At 39.7% G+C, this 26,771-nt stretch overlaps 1 protein-coding gene across 3 annotated transcripts in view; it reads right to left on the reverse strand.

The window, feature by feature from the left end:
• The window catches only part of LOC119499855 (receptor tyrosine-protein kinase erbB-4-like), a 352,862-nt gene that overhangs the window by 109,103 nt on the left and 216,988 nt on the right, over positions 1-26,771 (reverse strand). For all 3 annotated transcript variants that reach the window (XM_037789066.1, XM_037789067.1, XM_037789065.1), the window contains exons 4-6: positions 13,887-14,018; positions 10,940-11,005; positions 954-1,072 (exon numbers count right to left, since the gene is read on the reverse strand). In XM_037789066.1, coding sequence (XP_037644994.1) covers positions 954-1,072; positions 10,940-11,005; positions 13,887-14,018 — 317 coding nt within the window. The remainder of the gene's footprint in view (positions 1-953; positions 1,073-10,939; positions 11,006-13,886; positions 14,019-26,771) is intronic.

The following is a 26,771-nucleotide window of genomic DNA, read 5'->3' on the forward strand; positions in this document are numbered from 1 at the left end:
TGCAAGCACACGCACACACACACACACACACACACACACACACACACACACACACACACACACACACACACACACACACACACACACACACACACACACACACACACACACACACACACACACACACACACACACACACACACACGCACACACAGTATATAATTAAGTATTTAGATTCTTCTTCGTCAGTCAGACAGTGAAAGAGAGAGACAGACAGGGGAAAAGTCTTAAAATGTGTAATAATATTTACTGTACAATGTATGTTTAGCCCACAATTGTAAGATAAACCCATTTAATCCAGCATGGTTTATAAAAAAAAATTATATTATCCATGTTAATGCTCTGGAGATAAGCTCTTATGTCTAAAGACAATCAATAAATCTGATGAGACAATCAAGACTTTGGCCTCTCATTTGGAGAGTAGTTCAAAATGACTTCCTGATTTATTCATTCTTGCGAATAATAAAAGATGAAATGTGAAGAAAATTAGCAAGAAGTTGCCATTCCAAAGTCAGGCGGAGGAGCTCCTTGAGGGATGGGCTCTGAATTACAAGCGCAGAAACAAGTTTGACATGCAGAGGGATGAAAATAAAACTGATAAAGCACACGCCGAAGAGCCAGAATGGAGGGGAGGCTGGTGAAGTCTGTGTTTAACAATGACACTCATGTCAGGAAGAAACGGGAACGAAATGTCATTTAATGATATTTGCGACACAAGTGGCATTTTAACGCAAAAGAAATTGAGTCGGGAAGGAATAAATCCTTTTGCAGAAGTACCTTGAATCAAAGGGAGTTAAAAGTCACGAGTAAAGTGTGTCAGGTTTGTGAGTAACAGGAAATGTACAGAACAGTGATCAGGAAATGGTTTTGTGAGATTTTGTTCGATATCACCATGCCAACAACTGGTTTAAACTTGAATTTTGTTTGTAAAGTAAATGTGTGTGTTCACTTACAAAGCAGTCTGTGTCCTTTGGTCCATAGCAGCCACCTGCACACTCACGATGGCAGCAGTCACTAACATAGGGACCGAAGCAACGGCCGTCACACTGCTCGGCACACACTGTCTTAGTTACTGTGGAGTGACAGAAAGAGAGAATACATGTATCATATAACATCAAAACAATTATATATATGTTATATAATTCACGAGGCTAACTTAAAATTGGTGAACAATATAAATGCAGTCTTAAGAGCAAGATAATAAACCACCTCACTGCAACTGTATCACTATGAAACCTTAAGACAAATGGGCAAGGATGCTGAATTAAGAATGGAAGATAGCTAATTCGCTCTTGTAGGATTGAAGGATTGTGATTTAATTTGTCACATTTGGGTCTGGCAATATATATTGTTGTCCTTGTTTTCAGCTTTATTTCAATTTCTGTGTACATTGAGAGCAACAAAAAACGGAGTAAAATTCCTGGTATGTGCGCTCATACCTGTCTGTATACAGCCGATTACAGCTGTTGGCTGTAATTGGCTGTATACAGATGAGTCTGAGTCTGACAACTGATTTGAATTACAATTAATTTAATTCAGACAGAAAAACCTTCCATCTAAAATGTCCATGCATCATCATATTCTTCCACTGCTGGATAGCCTGCCTAATTGTCTAACATCTGCATTGCAATCGCCTGGTAAAATGTACGCATGTGTGTATGTTTGTGTGTGCGCATGCAACTGTGTATGGCGAGTTCAGCTAAAGCCAAAGCATCACTGTCACCCGCTAGCTATCTTCAATCATGTGTTCGTCTCCCTGCGTCTCCTCTGAGGGTCTCTAGCTGGATTTGACAGAGACATAGTGATCTGACGCAGTGTACTGTCGTCGACGAACGTCTGTCCGCCGTTTCCTCGCATGCCTGTCATAGTCAAATGTGCTGCCGTGTGCGTGTGTGCCTCGCTTCTTGACAGCCGTATGTAAATGTACACAGGAGAGTGTCAGCAGTGGGATCTATATGATAGAGCTATTGGGGGTTGATAAAGCAGTGAAATTAACACAGTAAAAAGTTGCGTATAGTTGCTGCTTGCAGACTCAGGCGGAAAAAATATAAAGGGCACTAGCTGCATGCGGCAGGGCACCGGCGCGTAGAACGTTTTCTAGCATGTAGGGCAGCCTATATGGAACTGCATTACATTTTTCCACTGGAAGGGCACCCTAGAGGGTACTTAATCACATTGTCTCGCACATTGGGCCACCGTAGAGAGCACTTTATCATGTTTTATCTACCATCCAAGAGGGCATTTTTGCGATTGAACATGGGGGGATACCAGATCCCCCTCATCCCTCCTCTGAGTCCACCAGTGCTCAGAAGTCAACTTACTTAAGTATTACTTAAGTTATTTTAAGTCAAACTGTGACCTTTTCCTGATTCTCACTAAGTGGTTTGGTTGCCTAAACCTAACAAAGTTGTTTCCCGTGTAGACGGAAGACTGTAATCATGTATTCAACGAGCAGAAATTGACACACGTTGCTTTACATTCATAGAAAGGAGGAATAACTTTTTGTAAGATATCATACGAAACGTTGTATGAGAATACGCTGGAAAAAGTATGCACAAGATATGCATTTCATAGAACTAACTGGAAATCAATATACTGTATTACTGTATTCATTGTAAAATGAAAAGCACAGTGGTTTGACTGGTGCTATATCTTGTGTGTCCACACCAGTGTCGAGCTTGTCACTCAAGGATCAGTCATTTGTTGCATAACTTCTTTGTTTATACTTCCATCAAATTCCATCCTGTCTGAAATATCAGAATCTGTTTTTTTTGGGATTCCCTTTTCCTGAGAAAAAACAACAACATGCGCTGATGTCTGATTTTTTTGCTCCCTTGAGTGTAAAACAGTGTCATTCAGATTAGAGGTAAAAGTAAATTAGTCACAGATCGTATTACTGAGATTGAAATAGTAAGTTGTCACAGTATTCATTTCTGGGAAAATGTGTGAATATGTATGTATTTGTGTTTTTTGATGTGTGCTATGTTTCCCTGTGGGCATTGTCGTGACAAGATACTATCACAGTGATTGATACAAGCCACAGACAACCCACCAAACACACATGCAAACACACACACACACACACTACACCCTACGCCTTACGTACCATCAGTGGCATTCCATTAACAGTGCCTGAGCTAAAATGAAATGGCCTACTTTACTCAAAAGACACTTTGTCAAACAAATGACCTTGCCAAGAGAGAGACGCAACACTGTTGATCAATTTGGCTTTAAACTTACACGTAAAGAAAAAAAAAAAAAACAGGCAGGCGACAACAAATGCAAAAGGAATCCATCTCATAAAATATGCCTGGAAGCTTCCATTTGAACAGGCTGTGGACAGCGGCATCACTCACAGGAGCCACTGCCTCTCAGGTCCCATTTACATGAGCTAAATGTGCTTTTTCACATCTGGTTTCCAAAAGAACTCCATAAATAAAGATGGGGATTTTTTTGCAATGGAAACACTTTCTATAACTAGCGAAATTTGTCTTAGAATCTGCGCAAATTTCATCCATATATAGGTATAGAGAACGTAGAGTGACCACAGAACCAGATTCTTTTATGTTTAAAGTAATAATAGCGAACATTTTCGTTTAAATAAATGTTAAGTCACTATCTATTGCCGAATGAGGTAACACAATGGAGGTTGAGCCTATGGCCTATTGATGAAAGTATTGCATTATTTAGATATTTGGAGTATTACGAACTGGCATCATTGGAATCCATTGTAACCTATGAGGTAAAGCTGAGCAGCCAATGTTCTCTGTGAAGGACTGAAACACAGATTTTAAGAGTGTTTCAAGTGCTCTGTGCTAAATATTTCATAGTAACATTTTGGTTTAATAAAGGTGTCCATCATGGTGTTTGTTTCTGAAACCAGTCAAATAAAAAGACACAATGGTATACTAATAAAATGAAGACTACATCTCCCTCTTCTTGCTGTCCAGATAAAATAAGAGATGTGATGTCTTAATCTCACTGTGTGTGTGTATCTATGCTGTGTTGTAGAGGATCTGGTGCTCCTCAGAGCTTCCCTTCAACGCCAGACAGTGAACTAAGGTCGACACAAAGAAAGACTTCTCCAGTTTCTCTCTGCATTCCCCAGAATTTCAGTTTCACTGATGTACTTTGTTGCAGTACATCATATCCCGAGGTAATCACTGCACTGGCTGTGGCCTTTTCACACTCCACTAAGGTAGACATTTAGATCATATATCAGTTTTCAGCTCTATTCTTTTCTAACTGCGCCATATTACAAAACAAGGTTGCTGTATTATCTTTGATGAAATTCAGTGGACTACAAATAAACTCAATTAATGTATGCATCACTGCCCAAAATGTTAATTATCTCTTTCAGTGTCATTCATACAGTATGTGGCAATTTTTTTTTAATTGGCTATAATCAATATTTTTGAAATGACAATGTGAAAACAATGTGACAATGTGAAAGGGGTCACTCATAGTGATGCATCTAGAGAATTAACACCCGAATCTTCAGCTTTAGTTGTCCAGTTTTTTGGATCTACTAGTGATACGTCAACTTGTGTTGTAGCTCCGACAGCTGCTGAAAACAGGAAGCGAAAGCTGTAGCTGTCCTTGTGAATGTCTCTGTCTATTTTTCATTAAATTAAATGGAAGGAATTGATTCAATAAACGTAAACAATTGCTGTGTTTCCATTCAATTGTCAAGCAAATTCTAAGTGAACTTTTGAAATGTCACAAAAAAAGAAATGCAAATTAGGCGCATTAACTGCTTTGGAGCAAATAAACTCGGCTACAGCGTAGTTTAGTCAGAAGTTGGCGCTATAGGCTACATATGGCTGTAATCCACCAGTTAACAGATTTTAGAAGAAGTAGAGGTTACGAACTGGAAACAAATCAAGTCGGCTTGGCTATCTAACCACCTACGAGAGAAAAATGGAGAGAGATCTTCAGGAATTTGTTTCAATTGGGTAAGTTTTAATTGTTTTTTATGTCAGCTAGTTTTGGCCATGTTTCATGTTATCCGGAGACGAAGACGCACATTTATATGTTGTGGGAATATCCGAGAAAAAACCAACAGCGAAAACAGCTGATCAGTTATGTGAGTTAAATGTTCGCTACGTCAGAATTCATTTGGCAAAGGCGTTTTCATAACACATTTAGCTCATCAACTCTTTTTCGACAAAGGCAAAAGCCACCTCAAGCGAGCGTAAAAACCTTTTTTTTTTCCACAATTGAGGAAGTTTTGTAGATGTTTTTGCCTTTTCCATACAACTTTTCTAACGCGATACTACAAAATGTGAATAAAAATATGTGAATGAAAACACTACTGCTGCTCAACAGGTCCAGCTGGTAACAGCAATGACCTAATGGTTATCAGCCGAGAGCAGCATCAGCTTATAGCATATAAGCTAATTTCCCTGCGTGCTATGTAAAAAAGCACCACTGCATCCTTGAAGAGACTCTGGACTGAGGTCTGACAAACAAACAAAAAATAAAAAAAAAAAAAAAAAAATTGAAATTCCATTGTTTAGGTTTCATAATTTGGTAATACCTGTGGATAGAAATACTAACAATGCGGTGGTTCTTACCTCCAGACAGACCTTTCCTCATAGTGGACATGTTGACTTGCAAAAGCAGGAAGTGCACAGGTGCCACTAATAACTGTAACGAGGGCCGTGCCAGTGACAGCTTGGATAATCAGCTCTGGCTCTGGCAATGGCATACAATGCCATAATTACTGTTATTAGGTCCACCTGTGTTAACTACTGCTGTGACAAATGGTGCCTTCAAATGGAGTCGTATTTACCGTGTAAAGTGGAAAGTTTCTGAAAGCTCCAAGTTTACAAGTTGTGACAGTGTTTGTTGACGTTGTCAGAAATGGCGGAGGCCATGGAAGTTCATTTTTCGGCGCATAAAAAGTAAATATATTGGGAATTTAGTTGTATAATTGTTTTTCTTTGTAGTTTTATAATATGTCCGAGGTATGAGTAAAATGTTGATATTCCCAACTGCCATTAGGCTATGCCTTTGCATTTACCGCATTATGTTACCCACCGTAACCATTAATATTGCCGTTACTTTGCAGTGGTGTTCTCACGACTTAACCACTTGAACGCCAAGCATATTGTGTACAAAACTTCCCATATTGTAAACACAAGCACACAAGATTCATTTGAAGGCACCAAAAGATCTACCACATTCATATTTGCACATTGTGGAAGGCTGACATGGGAAAGAATTAAGGATTTTCAAGCCAAGAATGTTTTTTTTTTTTCTAAATAGTACAAATGTATTGTAAATTATTAAAATAACTACGAACATATTTCGATTCAAGTAGTATATTCTTACAGGAAAAACTGAAATAACTAAAGAGGAATCCAAAAGCAAAAGCATTGATCTTGATCCACTCCATGCAGACCCTTCAGCTATGCAAGGCTGTACTTCTATAAACAGCCCTCAGACTGCACTTCAGATTTGTTCTTCATCCACTTCTAGGAAAAAATTCTATACATCTATACTTATAGGGTCATCAGGAGTTGTGTTGAGTTATAATTTACTTCGTGAATGCATTCACTTTCCTGCCGAGGTGCTGACACCAAAAGCTGCTGCGTGTTGTTGATTCTGAGACAGTTGAATAATTATTCATGGAAATGTCACAAAAAGCATCTTTCGCAGTGATCTTTCGTTTGACATTTTTACACTTGTTCGTTCCATGTGTTTCAGCACAATAAAATTAAAGGTTGCGAAGTAGAAAAGAGAGGCAGAAGGATGAATCATGACATGCAGGATGAAGACGGCGAGATAAAGGCGGCAGACAGACGGGGCCAGGGCTTATCGGGGGCCGGTCTGTGACGTGTTGTTAACAGGTCCTGGTCAAACAGTTCATTCCTCATTATCTTAATGAGATCGCGACCGCAGAACAAATAAGATGAGACATGCCAGGGTTGGAAGGCATAGATGAAGTGGTCGGCGCACAGAGTGATGGAAAAGAGGGGAGGGAATTGATGGCGAGGGGAAGCGCAATCAAACAGGAAGAGGGAGGAGAGAAACAAAGAGACCTTTAATGGAAAAACGAAAAAAATGTGTGTGAGTGCCTTTTTGTCTGCATGAATATGTACATGTTGTTTTATATAAAGTTTGTTAGTATGTTCTGTTCCATTACAGAAAAGCCTATAGTCATATTAAAGATCAAGCTTCCCTGTGTGTTGTGTGTGTGTGCCTTTATAGGGATGGTGAAGTGGTGTGTTAGACACAGATGGAGGGATGATAAAAAATGAATGGATGGACATCTGTAGAGACAGAGTGTTAGTATCTGTGACAGATTGATACATGGCAGACAGAAGGATGATGACTTCACACTTTTTTATGTTCCCTGCTTAAAGAAATGCCACATTTTTGGCAGGTTGTACTGTTGGTCAGTTTCATTATCAAAGGCTACACGCAACACAGAAGCTTAACTATCAGTGTGTCATGAACTGAAAACACAGACAACTCCCAGACCGGACAACGCTGTGGTAGCGACCTGTCAATCACAAGGTAGCCACGCCCTAAAGCATACCCTGCTTTATCATTTATTTTACTGTAAATGGGACCATAATTTACTGAATGAAAATCCTTCTGTATTAAAGAAGACTCGACGCCAGTGATTGGGACCATAAACTCGTGTTTACAGTCTGACCTTTGTCCCTCGAAGGCAAGGGCACTAGTAATGTGATGTTGCTAGTGCTGCAAACTTCTTGGGGAAACGGTCTGTGTAGCTGGATAGATCACGAAACATCCCACTTCCTATTTACATCCAGCATTGGTATGATTTCGTTCTTATAATTCCATAATGATTTTAATTATATATAATTTGTTCATTTTGAATAGTCATTTTCTGCTACTTTTTTATTTTTTAATTGCACCTTGTTCTTTTGCTCTATAATCCCATTATTACTTGATGATGTGGCAATATTGTCCTTGCTATATTCATGCCAATAAAGCATACTGAGTTGAATTGAAATTGAGAGAGAGGTAGAAGGACAGGCAGATAGAGACAGCAACACCGGTAGAGAGAGACAGACACTGACAGAGAGAGTCTAAGAAAGATGACTGAAGGAGAGGGAATAACATGGAGGCCCCCCTCCCTGCTGATGGACCGTTCTTATCCTCTCCCTGCTGCTCAAAGCTGGGAGGTCCCAGTAGGAGGGGTTGCGGAAGATGTGTTGGGGGTCTAGGGATGTCGTTGGGTGTTGATATGTGCTGATGGAAGTGGTATTCCCACAGCCATTATGGGCTTATAAATATCTGTACAGAACCAGCCCATTAACAAAGCTGACACCTGCTTTACAAACTGACACTTCTCGCACCGTGAATTTGATTAGTAGAGTAACATAAACTGTGACTAAATATGTTTATTTAAATCAGTAATACTTTAACACATTTTAGATTTTTTTAGATATAAAATATTTTTTCATGATGTAATGGACAAAGACAAAAATGCGTCAAGAGTTTCTCCTTTGGAAATACCAGTAGGCAATCTCCGGGTCTGAAAAGTGAAGTCAATGCTGAAGTGTCTAAAACTTGCATTCTTTTTAATAGCCAGCAGTGGGCAACTCCTCTGGTTGCAAAAATAAGTCTGAATGTATACAAGTCTATGAGAAAATGAGCCTACTTCTCACTTGATTTATTACCTCAGTAAACATTGTAAACATGAGTTTATGGTCTCAATTGCTGGTCTTCTTCAACACAGCATGATGTTCATTTAGTAAATTATGGTCCCACTTAGAGTCAAATAGATGGCGTCTTAACTTAAACCCTTTCACAGATTGTTTTCAGTTCATGAAAGTTGATTGTAGCCTTTTTGGACTCTTAAAGTGTCTTATTCAGCGTTAGGTTGTACTTAGCTCCACCCCCTCGTGTCACTTCTGGTTTCAAAAAACCAAGAGTGCGACGGCCAAAATGCCAAATTCGAGGCTTCAAAACCATAGTCCACAAACCAATGGGTGACCTCACAGTGACTACGTCCACTTCTTATATAGAGTCTATGGGAAATACCAGCCAATACAGTATATTATAAATGTCAGTCTGCAAATAGTCTGTTCAAAAGTTGCATCTTTTCCTTTGACCATAAGACCTTCAATAAGTAGAGTACAAGCAATATTACCATACAACAAATTGCCGCTAATGCAACAGATGAGTCGGCATGAGCATGACCATCAGAGTAACAGTGATAAGTGTCACGTTATAATGTCTGAATATGATTGGATGTTATGAGCCACACAGCAGTGAATGAACCAATCATGGTGAAGCATATTTCAAACAGCTGATGCCAATCTGCAAAATACAAGCACACCTTCAGTGCTCTGCCTGCACTAACGCTATGGTTCATTTTGTGTCATAATGACGCAGAATCAGCAAGATATGTTCATTTCATGCTTTCAAACTGGAGGCATGTGGAATAGATTTTGTGCTGGATTTTAACATCATGCACAAACGAATCCCTTCCTCATTCAGATATAGTTACAGTTAGAACTTTAGCAGGAATCCCTCAAATTAATGAAAACAAATATACACATGACCTCCACGTTAAATACCAATCTGAATAAATGAGTTTAACATTGGCATATAGTTCTTTTTTCTTGTGTCTGTACATGGTTTTAGTTAATCTGGAATTTTTCGGTTTAATTGGGGTTTTAGCATAGTTTTGATTATTTGAAAAAAAGAAAGTAATTTGCAGGGAAGACCATGGCCATTATTTGATCTTATCTCTGCATGGCATACTGCTGCTTCAGACATGATAAAACTAATTTTATAGCCAGAAAATTAGCTACATTTCTTGTCGGGATTGCCAGAACAGATCAGAGTCGAGTAAAATGAAATACAAAATGCCATTTAGTGCCAGTTAAAATTCAACAGATGCTTTTTATGTGATTTATCATGAAAGGCATACTAAGTACCAAAAGAAACATAGTGTAGCTTGAATATCAAACACGGAGGATTTCTTTCCAGACAAGTCTAAATACGAAATACAATTTGGCAACTTGGACAACTTAAGTGGCTACACTCATATGCATGCTAAATGTTATTCTTGAGCTACAGTAAGTCACTTAAGTTGCCTTATTTGAAGCTTTGATGCATGTAAATGTCACAAACACATTAGTTAGACATGGTTTAGTTTATACCGTCATATAGAAGCAAGCCAGGTTTCTCACAATCAAACAATTTAGCATAAAATCACGTCCCTGATTTCAGTTTAGTTTTTGGTGTCTGAGTAGCATATGGGTGTGGATATATGTCAATGTAAAACAAGGCAGCAGCACAAATCCAAAAGGGAGGGACTTTTGAAAAGAAATAATTTCAAATGTAACCACCAAAAAAAAAAAAAAATCCACATTATTGTACACAAAGTGTTAAGATCAACTATGTGTTTGTATTTTATATAATCATAAAAGACTGTGGAGGCCTTTCCCAAACTGCACTAGATGCCATTGAAAGGAAGCCAGTAAAAAGCCATGTGGTGTGTCGTCAGCTACAGCTCTGACAGCCCAAAAAGGATGTTCCCATACAAAACTGTGTTTGTTTTTGACGTATCACAAATGCGTTTTTAATGATAGTTCGCAGAAATCTGTGTAGGGAGGAGGCCGGGATGGTAGATGGGTCAAAAAAACACGCTTTTCACCAAGGAAACCACTGATCATGTCCATTGTGAAACCAGCAGTCAACGTTCCCTTATTTTAATGTACATCCATAGCTTAAATATTGTAACAAATGTAGTCATTTTAAGGCCAAACCATGATGTTTTTTACTAAACATAACCAAGTTTTTTCTTTAAAACTATTTAAAACTGCGACTGTAATCCAGAAGAAAATAAATTTCCTTCAAAACGTAATTGAGAAAGCAGTTTAGTTGTTTGAGAAAACAAAATTTTGTAGGAGACTATGTTGTCAGCTAATAATAGAAATATACTTACAGCTCTGACACTGGTCCTCTTTGGGTCCCCAGCAACGACCGTTACAGGAACGATTGCACTTCTGACCTGCACACAAGTTCAAGGAAAGAGATGATTGGCATTTCAATTGGTTACTTAATCAAAAATGTGATCTGTATCAGCCCTCAATAATCCGTATTAGCTGAACCTTAAAATGGGCTGGAGGCGGTCGGCTGAGTCAAGCACTCCACTGAAGCCCAAATTAATCCAAAAAGTGAGCGAGGATGTAGGTGTTCCTTTCGCTCACCTTTAACTACAACTCATGTGTGTGAGTGTGTGATGTTTTCTATGCTACATGATTACATTTATTGAAATGTTGTTCTTAAGATACAATGCTTCATTATAAGTACATTTCAAGCATTTTGTGAGTCCTTGATAATTATTATAATTGGAATCCGACATGATTTGCACAATCTGCAAGAAATGTAGCGACTTGAATACTTCCCAAGACCGGTGTGTGGATAATTATACCGTATGATGATGATGATGTGTTTATTAATTGACTTCATTCAAATAACTGTTTCCACCCTTGTAATTACAAACTGATTGTTCAACATTCACCTAAACTGAGATTTAATCACGTGTTTTAACAGGTTTTTCTATTATTATGCAACAAAGATGATGAAACTTGCCGTCTTTTAGGAACAACACCGCCTCTCTGACTGGTACGTGCTGTTCCAGTCATAAAAAGTGAAATAACCTTGGCACAGGTTGTTTTTGGAAAATAAGACATTTCTTTATGTCGCTCCACTCTAAATCAGACCGGCATGAAACCTGCGCACATCAGGTGGAGATAAAAGCAGTAAAGCGGCAGAAAGCACCGGCAGAAAAGCAGCATCATACTCTCAGAGCTGTAGTCGGTGCCTTTCTGTTTTTTTTTTGGAGGACTTAATTGACTGTCTAGTAATTGACTGCGGGGGAAGTGAGCCTGGATAAGTGCAGAAGTGCTGTCCTCTGTCCATCAGCCTCTCCAGATGAGAGCTATTAGCATCGATACTGACTCTATTCCCCAACACGAGCCTCTCCATCTTCTGCCCTCCTCTTCTTCCTCGTCCGTTCCCCTCTCCGCCACACATTTCATCCCTTTCATCCTCGATCCACTCCTCGCTGATTCATCACTCTTCTGCGGCTCTCTTTCACTTAATGTCTCTCCCTGTCTCCCTTTGTCTTTTTCCAGTCAGCCCCTCTGCTTTTCTCCGCTCCTCCAGTCCGTTCCCATCAAACCAGCACTCTGACAATGCTTGAGAAAAGAGAGGTCGACAGCCTTGACTGTATGAAAAGCAGCACACAAACAGGATAATAATACAAATGTCAGCCGGCTTTAAGTGGTTGTCTGACGGTGCCAAGTGTGCAGAACCTCTGCTGCACTTAGTTATATCTCTGTTCTGCTCTCAGCCTGTGAAGTCAAGACAAAGAGTTTTCTTTTAGTGTCCAAGGTCTTCACTTCACATCTCAACTTATAAATTCTCAGTGACCTAGAATAAACCTGTCCCACCCCCCTTCCTGCACCATAATCTTTTACAGCTTTCTTAAAACAGCCACCGAAGGTTAAAATGTCGACGCCACGCCAGCGCTGGTGTGGGCCGAAAGACAGATGGCGGGTTTTCAACTGAATCAGCAGGGCATGTTTTTCTTTAAAATCACTGTCCTGTTTTTGAAAAGGAGAACCAATAAACACAACAACTGTGGTGGCACAAATGTGTCACAAGTAATAAACAGCGTAAATCGAGTGTCTCCCCAAAGAATGAAATGGAGATTATGTTCTCAATCGTGGATTACAGGTTTGGAGACCCTTGATCTTTTGGCGGAGTAGGAGACTTGCACAGGAGTAAGGGTCGATCCAGGGCTAACAGGGCTGCAGGGAGGAGGGTGATTGAGCAGAATATCAATGCTCGGAGCTGTTAATCTGCATTTGAAGCCTTCAGCGAGCGCTCTGAGAGGGAATCCAAGGGCATATGCAGAGACTGTCTTTTTTATTTTCTTCCTTGCATTTTATTATGTAATTTTGTATTTGTAGAGGAACGAGACGAGAAAGCTTAAAGACAGGAAGAAAAAAAACAACAACAGATTTAAATGTCAAACAGCTTGAGCGCTAAATTAATAACAAAAGCAGCGTGTGTGTTAAGAGGTTAAGTCAGTGAATGACAAGAAAAGGGTCAGAAGAGGTGACTTAATGCATCTTTAGTTCACTGACAATCACCTCGGCCATCACCCCCCGATACCTCCTGGCAGATTAAGTATGTTTATTCTATCCAGATAAATCCCTTTATAATTCTAAGCATTTATCAACCTGTCCTCCAGCTGGCTACAGTGGGGCTTTAGCGTGACGTGAGCGAGCAGTCATTGTGGATTGTTATGGTAAGCAGAGTGACAGAATGGGGTCAAGGGGTGGTTTTGTGAAGACAATGTTTTGCTGCTCACGCTCAGCCACTTATTCTCAATGGGAGGGATGTGGGGTCTCCTTTTGAACCATTTCCCTCGTAACCTGCACTTGTTATTAAAGGCGTCTGAAAGCCCATAGGTACTTTTAAAGCTTAATTTTGAGTCTGCTCAGAGTCCCGGGAGTTTGAATCCTTCAGGTAGAGCTGACTTTGCTTTCAATCAAGATTGAATACGAATGAGTCATCACTATGTAGTCATGAGCTGTCTTCATCTGCAGGATACACAGCCACAATTACTAAAAGCTAAAAGCATAGTACATACGCAGTCTTTAACCAAATTGTCAGGGTTGAGTTGTATTGTGGGTAATGGAAGAAGAAGAACACGTGGTGCAATGATAAATTGCTGAGTACTATTTTAAGCCTCAACAGTTCAGTGTTTTTTTTCTTGTGATGCTTCCAGGTGTGAATGAGTATAAGCTCTCAATAAAACATTCCTTCAAAGAAAGGCGGAGGTCAAATCAAGTCTTCTACTCTTGTGTTTTACTTACATGTGACACTGCTGTTGGTTGGCACCACCACAGGATGCGTCCCAAGGTTTTTGACAATGTCCTGCCAATGGATTGTGTCTGCATGACACAGGAACTTGTTCTGGTCAACATACACGCCTCCACTCAGGATCTCTGTGGAGAAGAGAGAGAGCACACAGTCAATAGAGATACACACAGGGCTTCCTGGGTAGTTAACTGTTTCTGCCTGGAGGATGCACCTCATTCAGAGATCCTGCTACCAGGTTCCTGATGTGATTTTTAATTGCCAGCATTTTTTCCTCCCTCATCATTTTCGAATTAACAACTGACATGGCCAGAAACTGCATGAGCGACTAGATTGGATTGGCACTTTATCCTTTTCTTTCCATCTGACAGCAAGAGCAGTGTTAGCTTTTTGGGGGAGCAGCTGATGTTGAGACACACACATCTGTCGACGGTTGTTGTCGCGCGGTAGCCGGGACAAAGCCGTGTCGTATTGCCGTTATTGCAACCTCTGATCTTTTCCCATTTTGTTGTTTTTCCTTCAGTCCCCACGCTGCGAGCAGACAGGATCAATTATGCCTCACTACCATCACAACACAAAATTCATATGGGATTTAAGCCCCAGTAAGGGACAGCAGCCCTAGCAAGTTTGTGATTTTAGATTTCATCAAGGTGGTGGGAAAAAAAAAGTCATATATCTTGCCATTGTAATATGCATCACCTTGTCCAACCAATGATTGTCAGAGGATTGATTCGTTTCGTCACACCCACACACACACACCCACACACACACACAGTCTGTTGAATGATTGGATACGGAGGGCGGTTCCGATCATTGTTGTGCAGGAGTTCAGAGAATGCTTAATCCTGACTTTTATGTGAGAAAGGGTGGGAAAAAGAAAGAAAGGGAGACAAATAAAGATGGGAGAAAGCCACAGAGAGATGCATGGCAGGGAAGAAAGACAAAGTGAAGCCCAGTAGCAGATTTGCATTATTTACAGAGCTTGTGTGTTCTCTATCTCCCTACAAACAGATTACTGACACAGGGCTGAAACCGATGAGACACATAATCATACACGAGGCGCCCTGCCAGCACCACACTGAAACAGCCAAATACAATATCGTCCCACAAAGGCCCGATTAAATGATGCTCCTTGGATAATAGGTGGTGGTGGTATTACCTACACAAGCCCACCTCCCCCCTCAACCTCTGCTCTCCTCTATCTTTCTGCGTGTGCGGTGGGAGTTAGGGAGAGAAATTAATCCTGCCTCTCACCACAGGAGGAATATCGCTCGGCTAGGAGGAGGCCTCGTCTCAAATTCAAATTTTCTTTTTCGCACAATAAGATGCTGCTGGCAAACTAGGGCAATGGACAAAACAACAGACAAAGCAAAGCAGTTAGTTATTATGACAAAAATGCTAGCAGGACATCTAAACCCTGTTCAAGCAAGATACCAGTACCTGTGCATTCACCTTCACACTGGCTGGTGGGATTGTAATTGGAGCCAAAATATGTCAAATTTAGGTGTAAACATATCCAAAACATATTTAGCCACAGTTCACATGTTGAATGAATGATTCATTCAACATTATTGAAAAATTACATCCATTCATTTATGAATGAATGGATGTTCCAGCTGAAGCATCGTCTATACATAAGCACTTGACACCGTGAGGTAAACATGTAAGATGGAGACATGCAGAAGCAGTTTCAAAATGATCTCAACATGATCATTTTGACCCTGATATCTCGATTGGACAATTGATGAAAATGCAGCCACAATCTCATTCATTTTTAACCAATTTAATGTCGTACTCCTCACTGATTTTCTGAGTCTAACTAAACAATATTTTTGAAAATCATTGCAAAGTCCTTAAAGGTGTTAGCGATGTGATTTTTATGTCATCGAATATTAACAAAAAAAAATATTAATATAATAATAACAGACCTTTTAGAAAGGTGCTGAATAAAAGTATGTTTTTTCCGAAAAAAAAAAAATTACGATTGTGAATTAATCATTTGAAAAATGTTGACGGGTACACATTTTGTTTATCTCTGTAGAAGATATCTGACGTTTGGTTCTCACTTCAAACAAGGCTTGTGAGTCAATAGTATAACGACGTTGGTATCGCTGGGTCATCAGTTAGCGTGGAGAAAATGTATAAATGGCTGAGATTGACGGTAAGTGCCTGGCAACCACTTGTTGTGAAGTGAATGCAATGGAACACGGGACGAAGAATGTGACCAAAGTTATCAATAGCACCTTTAAATTGGTTAATTGTGTCGCTAACGCACTCAAACCAGAGGCAGGGCTTGCTCTTCTGCAAAAGACGTAGTCATTGAGACATTAGCAAAGAAGTATAGTGAAAAGAAGAAGAAGCCCAACATAATGACGGATATGCAGCATAGATTTTATTCTACTGTATTCCATCTTTGAATATTTCCAAGTGACAGTGGACCTTTAGATATGCTGTCCGTATCCGTTAATCGGTTAAGGAAATGTGTCCTCACGTCTGTAAACTTGAGCAATACTCATCAGCAGACCACATGGATACAAACACTGATTTTCATGGATCTAATCTGGATATGTAAACAAAAGAGTTGCATCTAAGGGAGAATTTAGCCAAAAACAATTGCCAGGATTCTTTTGTGTGGTAAACAAATGAGACAAGGTGTTTCCACTAATTCCAGCTGGACGTGAGCAGCATTCACACTCTCAAACACACTGTATAAACAGACCGAAAAATAAAACACTCTCTGTTCAACACTGTCACAACAAGTGACCCTCAGCCTGATCCAGAGGGCTCCACCATCTTGCAATGCTTCTTCCACACATGGTGCAGTTGGACATGAACTGCACAACGCACTAATCTGCAGTGTGACATGACCAAGTTCAAGACGCTGGATAAGCGTTTAATTGGCTCCTTGCTTGGCGCTTTGCCCAAGACAGTTAGAGCATTTCCCATGGCCTCTGTCACCGATATATGAATAATTAACAAACAGATATTACATAATACCTACAATAACGTGCAAAACTCACGCACGCTTTGCTTTTTCATTACAAGTAAATGCTTGGCTTGCACATTTGCTGGGCGCGCAGTTGGCGGCCAGGGGGAGATCAATGGTTAAATCCTGTTGTTGATTGTTTAGTGGGTAGAGAAAATGTCTTAATTAGTTTGTTCACGTAGCTACAGCCTCCAAACTACCCCCTCCCCATCCCGCTTCGTCCCGAGAGCGACTCCGAGCGTATCTGAATGGGCGCATGGCTTCAAAAGGTGCGGCAATCTTCAATATCAGGCCGCATGACCGTTTGGAGGAAAACAATATGAAATTCAAGGAGGCAGAACAAATGTATGCAGGCAATTATTTTGATGGTAAGTGCTTGTTGTGATTTTTTTTCTTTATTGCAGTGCGGGGATGAGTTTGATTAAGACTGGGAGGCAAACAGCAAACCAATGATCAGAAAAAAAGCCATATTAATGAGTTTGTGAGGGTGAATTAATAAGTGTTGTGTGGATTGTTTAATGAAGAAATATGTAGGAAAGCAGAAGCACTATAATTAATGCTTGAATCGTTCCAGTGTTGGAGGACCAATAGAATTTATTCTTCTGTATACTGAAGAAAGTCCATGTGCTGAACTACTACCATCAATACATACAAGAAAACACATTCATTCGACATCTTAACTTCAGTCCCTCTTATGCCTACCATATACACTAGGACACTTAAAAGACTGAAGTCTGACACCCTCTCACATCTAAAGACAATGTGTTTTCAGTCACAGAGGTTTTTAGTCACAGACTATAATATTTTACAAAGACTGGGGATCTTGCAGGGTCACTATTTACAAGACTACAACTAGATTCCTTTTGAGATTATGTCACATCTGCTCCTGGTGGAAATTTGCAAGAAGAAAAACTGTTGAGAAAGAAGTAGACAGAAATCCTGTATGGTACGGAAGAGAGCTCACACACTTTCAAAGGCTACTCTATCAAAAAGTAAGCACAACTACAAGTCAAGTATACCTTTCTGTAGTTATTATGAGACTTTTCTTAAGTATATCTGGATCAAAAGATTAAGTACAAGTAGGCCTTTAAGCCAAGTATACTTAGACTTTTCTGTATACTTGACAGTATGCGCCAAGTATACTTATGTATACTTTTGTTAAGTATATCTCTGATAAGTACATACAAAGTAAACTGAAAGTACATTTTAAGTTTAAAAGATGTATACTAATAGCACACTTGAATAAACTTATTTTTGGCAAGGGGCACCTACTGGTTGTTGACAATGTTTGCGTCATTGAACTTATGATAGTATGAAACTTGTTTGATTTTATCAGAACGTCAAGACGAGAAACACACCGACTTAAGACGGCTTGGACTGAGTTATACGACCACCTTACACTAAACAGTCAAGACCTACAGGAGCGCAACTCTATCAAAACTCTTGTGATTTGTATTCCGACATTGGCAATTTGTCTGTGACAGTGAAATCGCTTGAAAAGTCACTTGGTGTAAGGTCATCATTAGGGTGGTATATATATATATATATATATATATATATATATATATATAAATGTGAAGAAAAACAAGCCGGCCTGATAAGTAAGAGGAAACACAGTCAGCTGGACAGTAGTTAGAAGAGAAAGATTCAGAAAGACACTCAAAACAGTCGTTCAACAGGTATTCAATCAGAGAGACACAGGAGTTCCCCCCTCACCTCTAGCAGTGGGACTGGGTATTTTACCCGTGGTCTCCACTATATTGTCTCATTGACTCCGAGAACTTCAACTTGGTTTCGGCTGAGCGCTGCTATTAGCTCAGTGGAGCAGAGGGGAAAAACTCTGTGGGAAGATGAGGATGCAGTCTGGGTCAAAGAGGCTAAATGCTGGGGCGCAGATCCTGCTGTACACCCCAGCAGCAGAAGAAGTTGTTGCTAGGATGCACTCAGACTAGCAGAAATGCGAAAATAAGAGATGAGTGCACACGCAGAGAGAAGCATGCTAGAAACATATTCACACACACGCACATGCTTGGCTCAGGGTTGGCAGTAATGAGGCCCTCATTACTGCCTTGAGCATCAATTAAATTACCAGTTGGCTTTATCAGTGGGCTTGTAACCAGAAGGTCACTAATTTGAATCCCTACAACATTTGGGAACATGTGGGTGTGGAATGTCAGCACTACTCTGCCGACCCTCTGCAGCTGCTATTACATGTATGAAGTGCTTGAGAAAGACACTTTATCAGATTGTTTCAGTGGAAAACCATAGAAAACTATGTACTAGGAGGTGCTCAATAGCTATGTTGCTGGTTCATGATGGCGCCTTTCCCAACTACAGAGTGACTTAATGCACTCTCACAGAAAAAAGTGCACTAAGAAAAAAAAAAAAAAACAGACTGCTGACTGAATTCCCTTTAACAACACAAGAATGATATAAATAATAAGTGGGTAAAAGAGTTGGGCAAATTAAAGACTGTACATGCTGTTTGGAAAGATGAATAAATCACTTGGAGTGACGGATGTTATGATGGATGTCCATTTTATCATCCATTAATCCATCAATGTATCTGTTCATCTGTCATGATGGATGATGGCTACTGAAAAAAATAATGAAAAAAAAGAAAATGTAAAGAGTGTCTAGAATATGGTTGCAGAGGTTGAATAGATTAGAATTAGTGAATAGAAATACTTAATGAAACAGACCCACTCCAGAGGCCACAGCCTCTTCATGCATCTACAGCACTCCAACTGAAAAAAATAAACACACACTTTGATAAACAACCAACAATGAGCTTTAGAAGAAGACATTTTCTGAGTTTTCAGACACGGCTCATGTTGCCACACAGCGCTGCGTCAATCACTGTGCTCCGAGTTGCTCGGTTGCCGACAGGAGATGTCAGGACAGCAAATCTCTGCCTTTGCGCTACAAATAGGTGATCTCCCCTCCCATCCATCATCTGCCGCTGCTGCACAGTTCCATCCTTGCCCTCCAGTCCCCACTGTTGCCAAGGAAATGCTTGCAGATCCCAGATGTAACGTGTATGTGTGTGTCTGTGTGTATTTGCATTTAGGTGAAAGACAAAAAAATGTGAAATGTGTTCACATGCGCGCTTGAATTTGCGTTGTACATTCATGTGTGCATAGACATGGAAGAGAAGATGAGAATATCTGTGCATACAGAAAGTGAACTGTGTCTGCATGCATTTTGTATGACGAAGCTTTGCAAGACTTTCCTCAGAACTTCCCTTCTATGCTTGTGGATATATTCGAAAGCATTGAAGATGTTGGAAAAAATCGCTCATCCATGCATACCATACATGCACATGCTGAGCATACTGTATATTCACCAAAGTGTTTTGAATAGTCTGGGGGAACATATTGGCTTTTCATATACAGTATTTTTTCGTTTTTTTTCTCTTATATATGACAGAAAGTTCTTGTCAAAATAGGTCTAATAATAATCTGATAAATCATCCTTCAAAATAAAATAACTTGTGGGGTTCCACAAGGGTCAGTCCTAGGGCCACTACCTCAAACATGCATTGTATTGCACTTCTATAAAGTTTAGAGATTCACAAGAGACAGATTTAAAAAAGGAAAAATAATGGTCAAAATTTAAGCAATGGAGGGCGGGATATACTGACTTGTAGTCATTAGTTTGGGTCAATGTCTTTGGGAAGCTCCCTCCAGAGCTACTTAAGACATGTTTTCACAGACACTTGAAAAATAAACTGAATTTAAGGTTTAAAATTGGTGGAGTGCCCAGTTAATCTATATATGTTATGGTGTCATCAAGAGAAATATCATCTCTTACCATAGCTATGCTGATGACGCACTGCTTTATATAGCTGTCCTTTAAAGACAAGTGGCGCATTGATGGTCTTCTAATGTGTATTTTCAACCCTGTCTCCCACAACATTAGGTTCCAATACAACCAAACTTCATTCTCAATTATGTTTCGAAAGGAAGCATATTTTCTCCCGGATTACGGTCGCAGTTTCAAACAGTTATATACATGTGGTTGACGTAAATTCAAACAAAACAAAACAAACAACAACACCACTTAGTTAGTTTAGGCAACGAAACTACTGGGTTAGGTTTAGTAAAAAAAATATCATGGTTTGGCTTGAAATTACTATGTTACATGAACAGCGGTCTCCTGGGGCAAAGTCCGGTATTTGTTTGACCCATCTACCACCCCTACCGCCCAACCATAGTGGACTTTATCTCTTGTTATGCTCATTTTTATACCTCGTAACCTTCAATAACATTATTATTCCACCTAACTTTCATTAACGGTCGCCTGATATACTACGTCACTTGCTGCGGCCATCCGCGGACTTACAAATGTATTTGTGATATGTCAAAGACAAACGCAATCTGCGACACAAAAAACATTCAAATGTAATTGAGAATACAATTAAGTTGTATGGGAATGTAATTTTTTAGGAGACAGGGTTGGTATTTTAGATATTAGTCCCTGGTTGTCACAAAATGTTTTACAGCTCAACTAGGATAAAACTGAAATATTATTTATAGGTCCTAAGGCTCAGAGAGAGAAACTGTCTAAAAATGTAATTCTCTAGGACATACCCTTAGCCCTTAGGCAAGAAACCTTGGTGTCATCTTTCACTCAGAATGAAACTTCAAGACTAGTGAGGGCTCTCCTATCTGGTCTACCTCTCCATACATAGCAATATAATAATAAGTCCAATTCAGTTTCATATTAACCAGCAAATTCCTTACTACAAGATCTATAGTGTGAAATGTCTCATAGCATGCATCACAAACCTCATATCTCCTTTAAGGTCAACGGATGGAGCACCTCCCACGCAAAAGTCATTCAATTTTAACACTGTTAACGCAGTCACCAAGCGAAATGGTGGTGCCCATTCAAATGTAATTGCACTTTTATGTGTTTAACTATTGACCTGAAAATAACAACTGCATTAATTTGACTACATAAAAGCGCTGCTGGAGAGGTTCACCAGAGAGATGGCAGCGTTGGGATTTGACTGTCTCTGAACACAGTGCGGTCAAGAGCAGCAGCGTGGGCTGAGTGTGTGTGTGTATGTGTGTCAGTGTGTACAATATGTGTCTCGCATTTATGTGTTTATGGAGAAAGAAGCATTGTAGGAGCAAACAACTGGATGGCACCATGTTGGCCAATTGAAATAAAAATTGGAATGGAAGAAAAAGGAAGATATTAAAGACAAAGCCATGATATGAGTGTTTTCTTCACGAGTACATATGTTCAGTATGTGTCTGCATATATATGTGGAGACAACACGGGTCTCACAAATTAAATGCACTTTTAATTTTAACATGGTAGCTGACATTCATGGCTGAGTGGCCTCGGCAGCGTGCGGCATCATGTGTACAGTGTGACGTTCACACTGCGATTTTCGGGGTAATGAACAACCTCTTCCATCTCAATGGGTAAAAAACGTTCAATTTGAAACTCAAGGCCTGTTATTTCAATTGAAACTTGAAGCTCTATGTTTCCCCGCTTGGCAGTTGAGTGTCTGGGTGGAAAACAAGTCGTGAAACCTCCTATAGAGACAGTTTAAAATAAGTGAAAACCGTAATGGAGAAGACGTAAATCGTCTTGAGAGGGATAAGGGCTGTGGATAAAACAGCAACAACAAATAGAAAAGGAAGACATGTGAGCAATGGGTGTCTTAGAGGGGACAGAAGAATACATAACTGGTTGGATGCACAGCAGTAGTTGGACATGTGTATAAAAATGATGTTAGGTAAAGCAACTAGACATTGGACATGGAGTAGAGCACATTATTAATGTCTGAAATAGTCTGAATAAGTTGCAATATAACAACTTCTGGTATTATCTGAAAATTACATCAAAACCCACCTACTGTATCTCTTGACAAATAAACAGTTTGTCTTTTGTGTGGTGCAAACTCACTCTTTTGTACTCATTTTGAAAGTCAAAATAAAAAAACTTTCAGTCAAAATAACAACTGAACTTGATTAAAATTGATTGGACAGCTGTCAATAGAAAGCCATTTTGTGGTAATGTTCAATATTTAAAATGTAAACACTGTTCTAATCTTGGAAATAATGTGTCCGTTTTATCCTTTGTGTCACTCTGAAGGAGAAATGTTGTTGAGATATTTGCTGAGCTATAGTAGAAGGCATGGGGGCGTCGGCCATGGCCCCCATCCCCCAAACATACGCCTCTCCGCCGCCAAGATAATTGCATTCACAGGCTGCTGATTAAATTTGGCCCATCCCTCACGCATTTGTTTCCTATGAGTCTTTATGAAAAATGGCTGAGATTTGGGGATTATGGAATTATAACCGAGCAAGGCAAAGCATCTGCTTAAAGATGAGGAGAGGAAAAAATAAAATCATGAGAGAATGGTTATGGTTATTCAACTTAAACTGTGATAAAACCCTGGTAATCTGAGCTTTATGGGTAGGGCGGAGGAGGAGGAGGAGAACATTACATTACAATACCTTGAGATAAGACAAATCTACAAGAAAAACAAAACAATTAAGGAAAGAGACACAAAAGTAAAAGATTAACAAGGGGACAAACAAGTGAGTGATTAAAAAAAAGAGGAAAAGGACCTTCAATTGCTGCTGCTGAGGGCCACTTAGCTTATCAAGGCTGATGTGTGATCAGCCTGCCAGCTGAATTAAAATGAGCCACGCTCTCTGGAATGGGCAAAACAAAAAGGGTCTGAGAGAACGAAAGATGGAAAGACTGAGAGGAGAGTGAGCATATCTTACCACAAGCATACCAAGTATGTTGGTTTTACCACGGAGGAAGCTGGCTTCAGTCAGTGCATTATTTGCTAAGGCAACAACACGTCATTGAGGCCTTGTTTTTCCAGGCCCACTGAGAGACATTCAGTAACACACTATGGGCCATGGCTCTCACTTTGTTCACACAGCACTGGTATGTGGTGTGAATCAGCCAAGGTGGGAAAGTCCACCCAGAAGACTGTAAAGTAGATTTAAAGTGAAACTACAAAGCATTTAGAGACAACTAGTGCCGTGCAAAAATTGAATTTCCCCTCGGGGATCAATAAAGTCCCTTCTTTTTCTTCTTCTTCCACCTTTCTACTCATAGAATAAAACTTGAAATGCCTACATCAAAAGACTAATCTGACCTGCCACGTGGTTTGTTACACAGAATCCATCTTAGAAGCAGTCATTGGGAACAGTTTGGAAAAGGCCAGGCACTTTCTAAAAATACTTGGCAGGTGATTGGATGAACCATCTGTCAATCAAACTGTTCCCGAAGCCAGTTAGGAGAAGAGCGAAAACATCTTTTCCATCGAGAAAAGCCTTCAGTGCCGTTCTTTGCTCTTCTTTCAACGAAGAAATACTCTCCAGTTCTGACATAACTGATATTATATGATTATATATTTAACGGTTATTGCATTTCCCTCCTCTCTATGCCAGCCGGATTTTCATTACACTTGAAGTAGGCATAAACACTTTTGCCTTCTGACGTAGTCAAAACACGTCATACAAAATAGTTCTTTCTCTAGCATGCCCCTTGGAAGGCACACACGAAGGACAAACAGGAACACGATCCCATCAAACTTGAAACATACGTATACATATGTAACTTTGAAGGGATGTTGCCTAACATGCCTCAGGTGACAGGCATGTAGTAGGCCATGTAAGTAATATTTAATATGGTGCAACACAGCTTTAGCCATTTTAAAATAAACGGGGCGTGAGAGTTATTTTATTATTGATGCTGTGAGATGGAATTTCCACTTTCACTTATTGCTTGCTTGTAACTGAATGTCCTAACTAGTAACAAAAAGTAAATTCCAGACTGTGCAGCAGTAGGGATGACAAATATTATTTGAATTAATAAATAATAAGGTGATATCAAACAGTTATAGTGTATGTATGTTGGCTGACCTGAAAGTATATTACCCAAATACTGCACTGGATAAAATGTCACATGCTCTACCAGTTTAAAAAGGCTATGAAATTTGCTTAAGTGACCGAGCAGCTACTAACAATAACTAACATCATGGATGATGATGGAACGACGGCGTGAGCAGGTTTTCACCATCATGGAGGTTCTATTCATTAACTGCTATTGATTTGTACCTTCTTGCATAAACTACCTTCTGTCTCTCTCGATTTGGACCAAACATAAGCGTGAATTACCTCCTGTTTTTATCTGCTTCATTGTCCTCAAGGTAAGACTGCCCACACGGTTTGTGACGTCAGCCGACATTACATTGTCACGGAACTGTGGAGCAGACGCTTTCAGACCACATCCATGACCAAGCCAACCTCTGTGTATGGGCAATAAAATGTGCCTCCCAGCCTGGGTGTTGCAATAACAGACTCTAATAAAAAACTGAATATGACATTATCAAAGAGACAACACCTGGTAGATGTGGTGGTGGGAAAAACAGAGCCTCAGAAAAATAGCATTGATAGAAGCCAGATCATTTTAGCACCACAACAAACAAATGTGCCATGGAGTGGTGGCGGAGAAGTCAGGGAATGCTATTTTAAAAATTGTATTTGGTGAAGTCATGCCTGGTGTTGCATATAGTAACACCCACCATATCTCTGTGGGGACCTGAGATGAACAGAAAAGTCCTTTTCATGTCCTATTACCCATCGCTGCCCCCATCAATAGCTGCTCCACTTACCCAAGGCTTCGGCCTAAGAGGCAAAAAATAAGCATATTAATTATTAAGCTGCCAGGGGAGAAAGGGGTGGAGTTGTAGCGTTGGAGGGTAATCTGTGTGTTTATGTGTGTGTCGGCACGGAGGCAAGGTTATTAAATTGGTTTTGGGAGCACTGCATCTTTTAAACTCAAAAGCAAGCCTCGGTGATAACAATTTAAATTGGCAGTTATGGCTGGAAATCTCAGGCCTTTTATCCAATGGTTTAAATATGTACTGGATATCTTACCAGCATATAAAATATGCTGAAAGATCGACAGATTAACCACTATCCCAGAACCAAAGTCCATGGTTTTTGTAAAGCAACACATTCATAGGAAAAATGGATACCAAAAATGAAGATGCTAATTTCCGTATATGTTTATATTAACCCTTTGAAATCTGCGATATAAATGGTCTACCAGTGCCTAGATTGGTATTTTTGCTTATTGTGATGACATTTCTTGGAGTATCTTCAAATGTTTCATATCCCTAAAAGCTGTACAACCTAAGCTCAATAAACCATAATAATTAATAAAAGTATTGAAATTATGTTATGAATTTAAAAAAAATACAGAAATCTTAATAAACACAGAAAAAATATTGATCCAAAATATTTCTAAATGTGGAAACATGGAAACATATTTCTTAACACTTCATAAGTTATTTGAACTAGGCACTATTTTTAGGATTTGACATATGCTCGTTTTTATGAGCAGATCGAGTGCAAAGGCGTCAATAGTTTTGTTATGTTCTGCACATAATGTAACGCAATGATGTCATCACGAGCGTACGAAATGACGCGAAAGACAGAAGCCTTAGCTTTCTGCTGCAGAAAAAAATGAATGCTCCAGCTATTGTGGTTTTTATTTCAGATCGATTTAAACAGGATCATGCAAACGGCCCGTTTTGAAAGGGTTAATGTTAAACACCTCACGTCTTCCACAATGAAATTCTTTTATCTCCTAAAGTCCACAGGTATCCATTTAGGCCTCATAACTAAGTTGATAGAAAGTGACATTTTCCTCAGTGGCTTTTGAGACCCACCGAGCTGCCAGTCAGCTCCTATTTTATTTGCTTTCCCACTCAGTTTGCTCCTCCTCTGAGATGAGCACTGATCGCCTCTGACATCAAAGACCTGTCTGAAACACAGTCTGGCCTCCAGAATCAAAGTAAGAACTGCATGTCAAGGACGCACAGCCATGCACTGACATGGTTAAG

Source organism: Sebastes umbrosus, chromosome 13 (assembly GCF_015220745.1).
Source record: "Sebastes umbrosus isolate fSebUmb1 chromosome 13, fSebUmb1.pri, whole genome shotgun sequence".
In the NCBI taxonomy this organism is placed as follows: Eukaryota; Metazoa; Chordata; class Actinopteri; order Perciformes; family Sebastidae; genus Sebastes; species Sebastes umbrosus.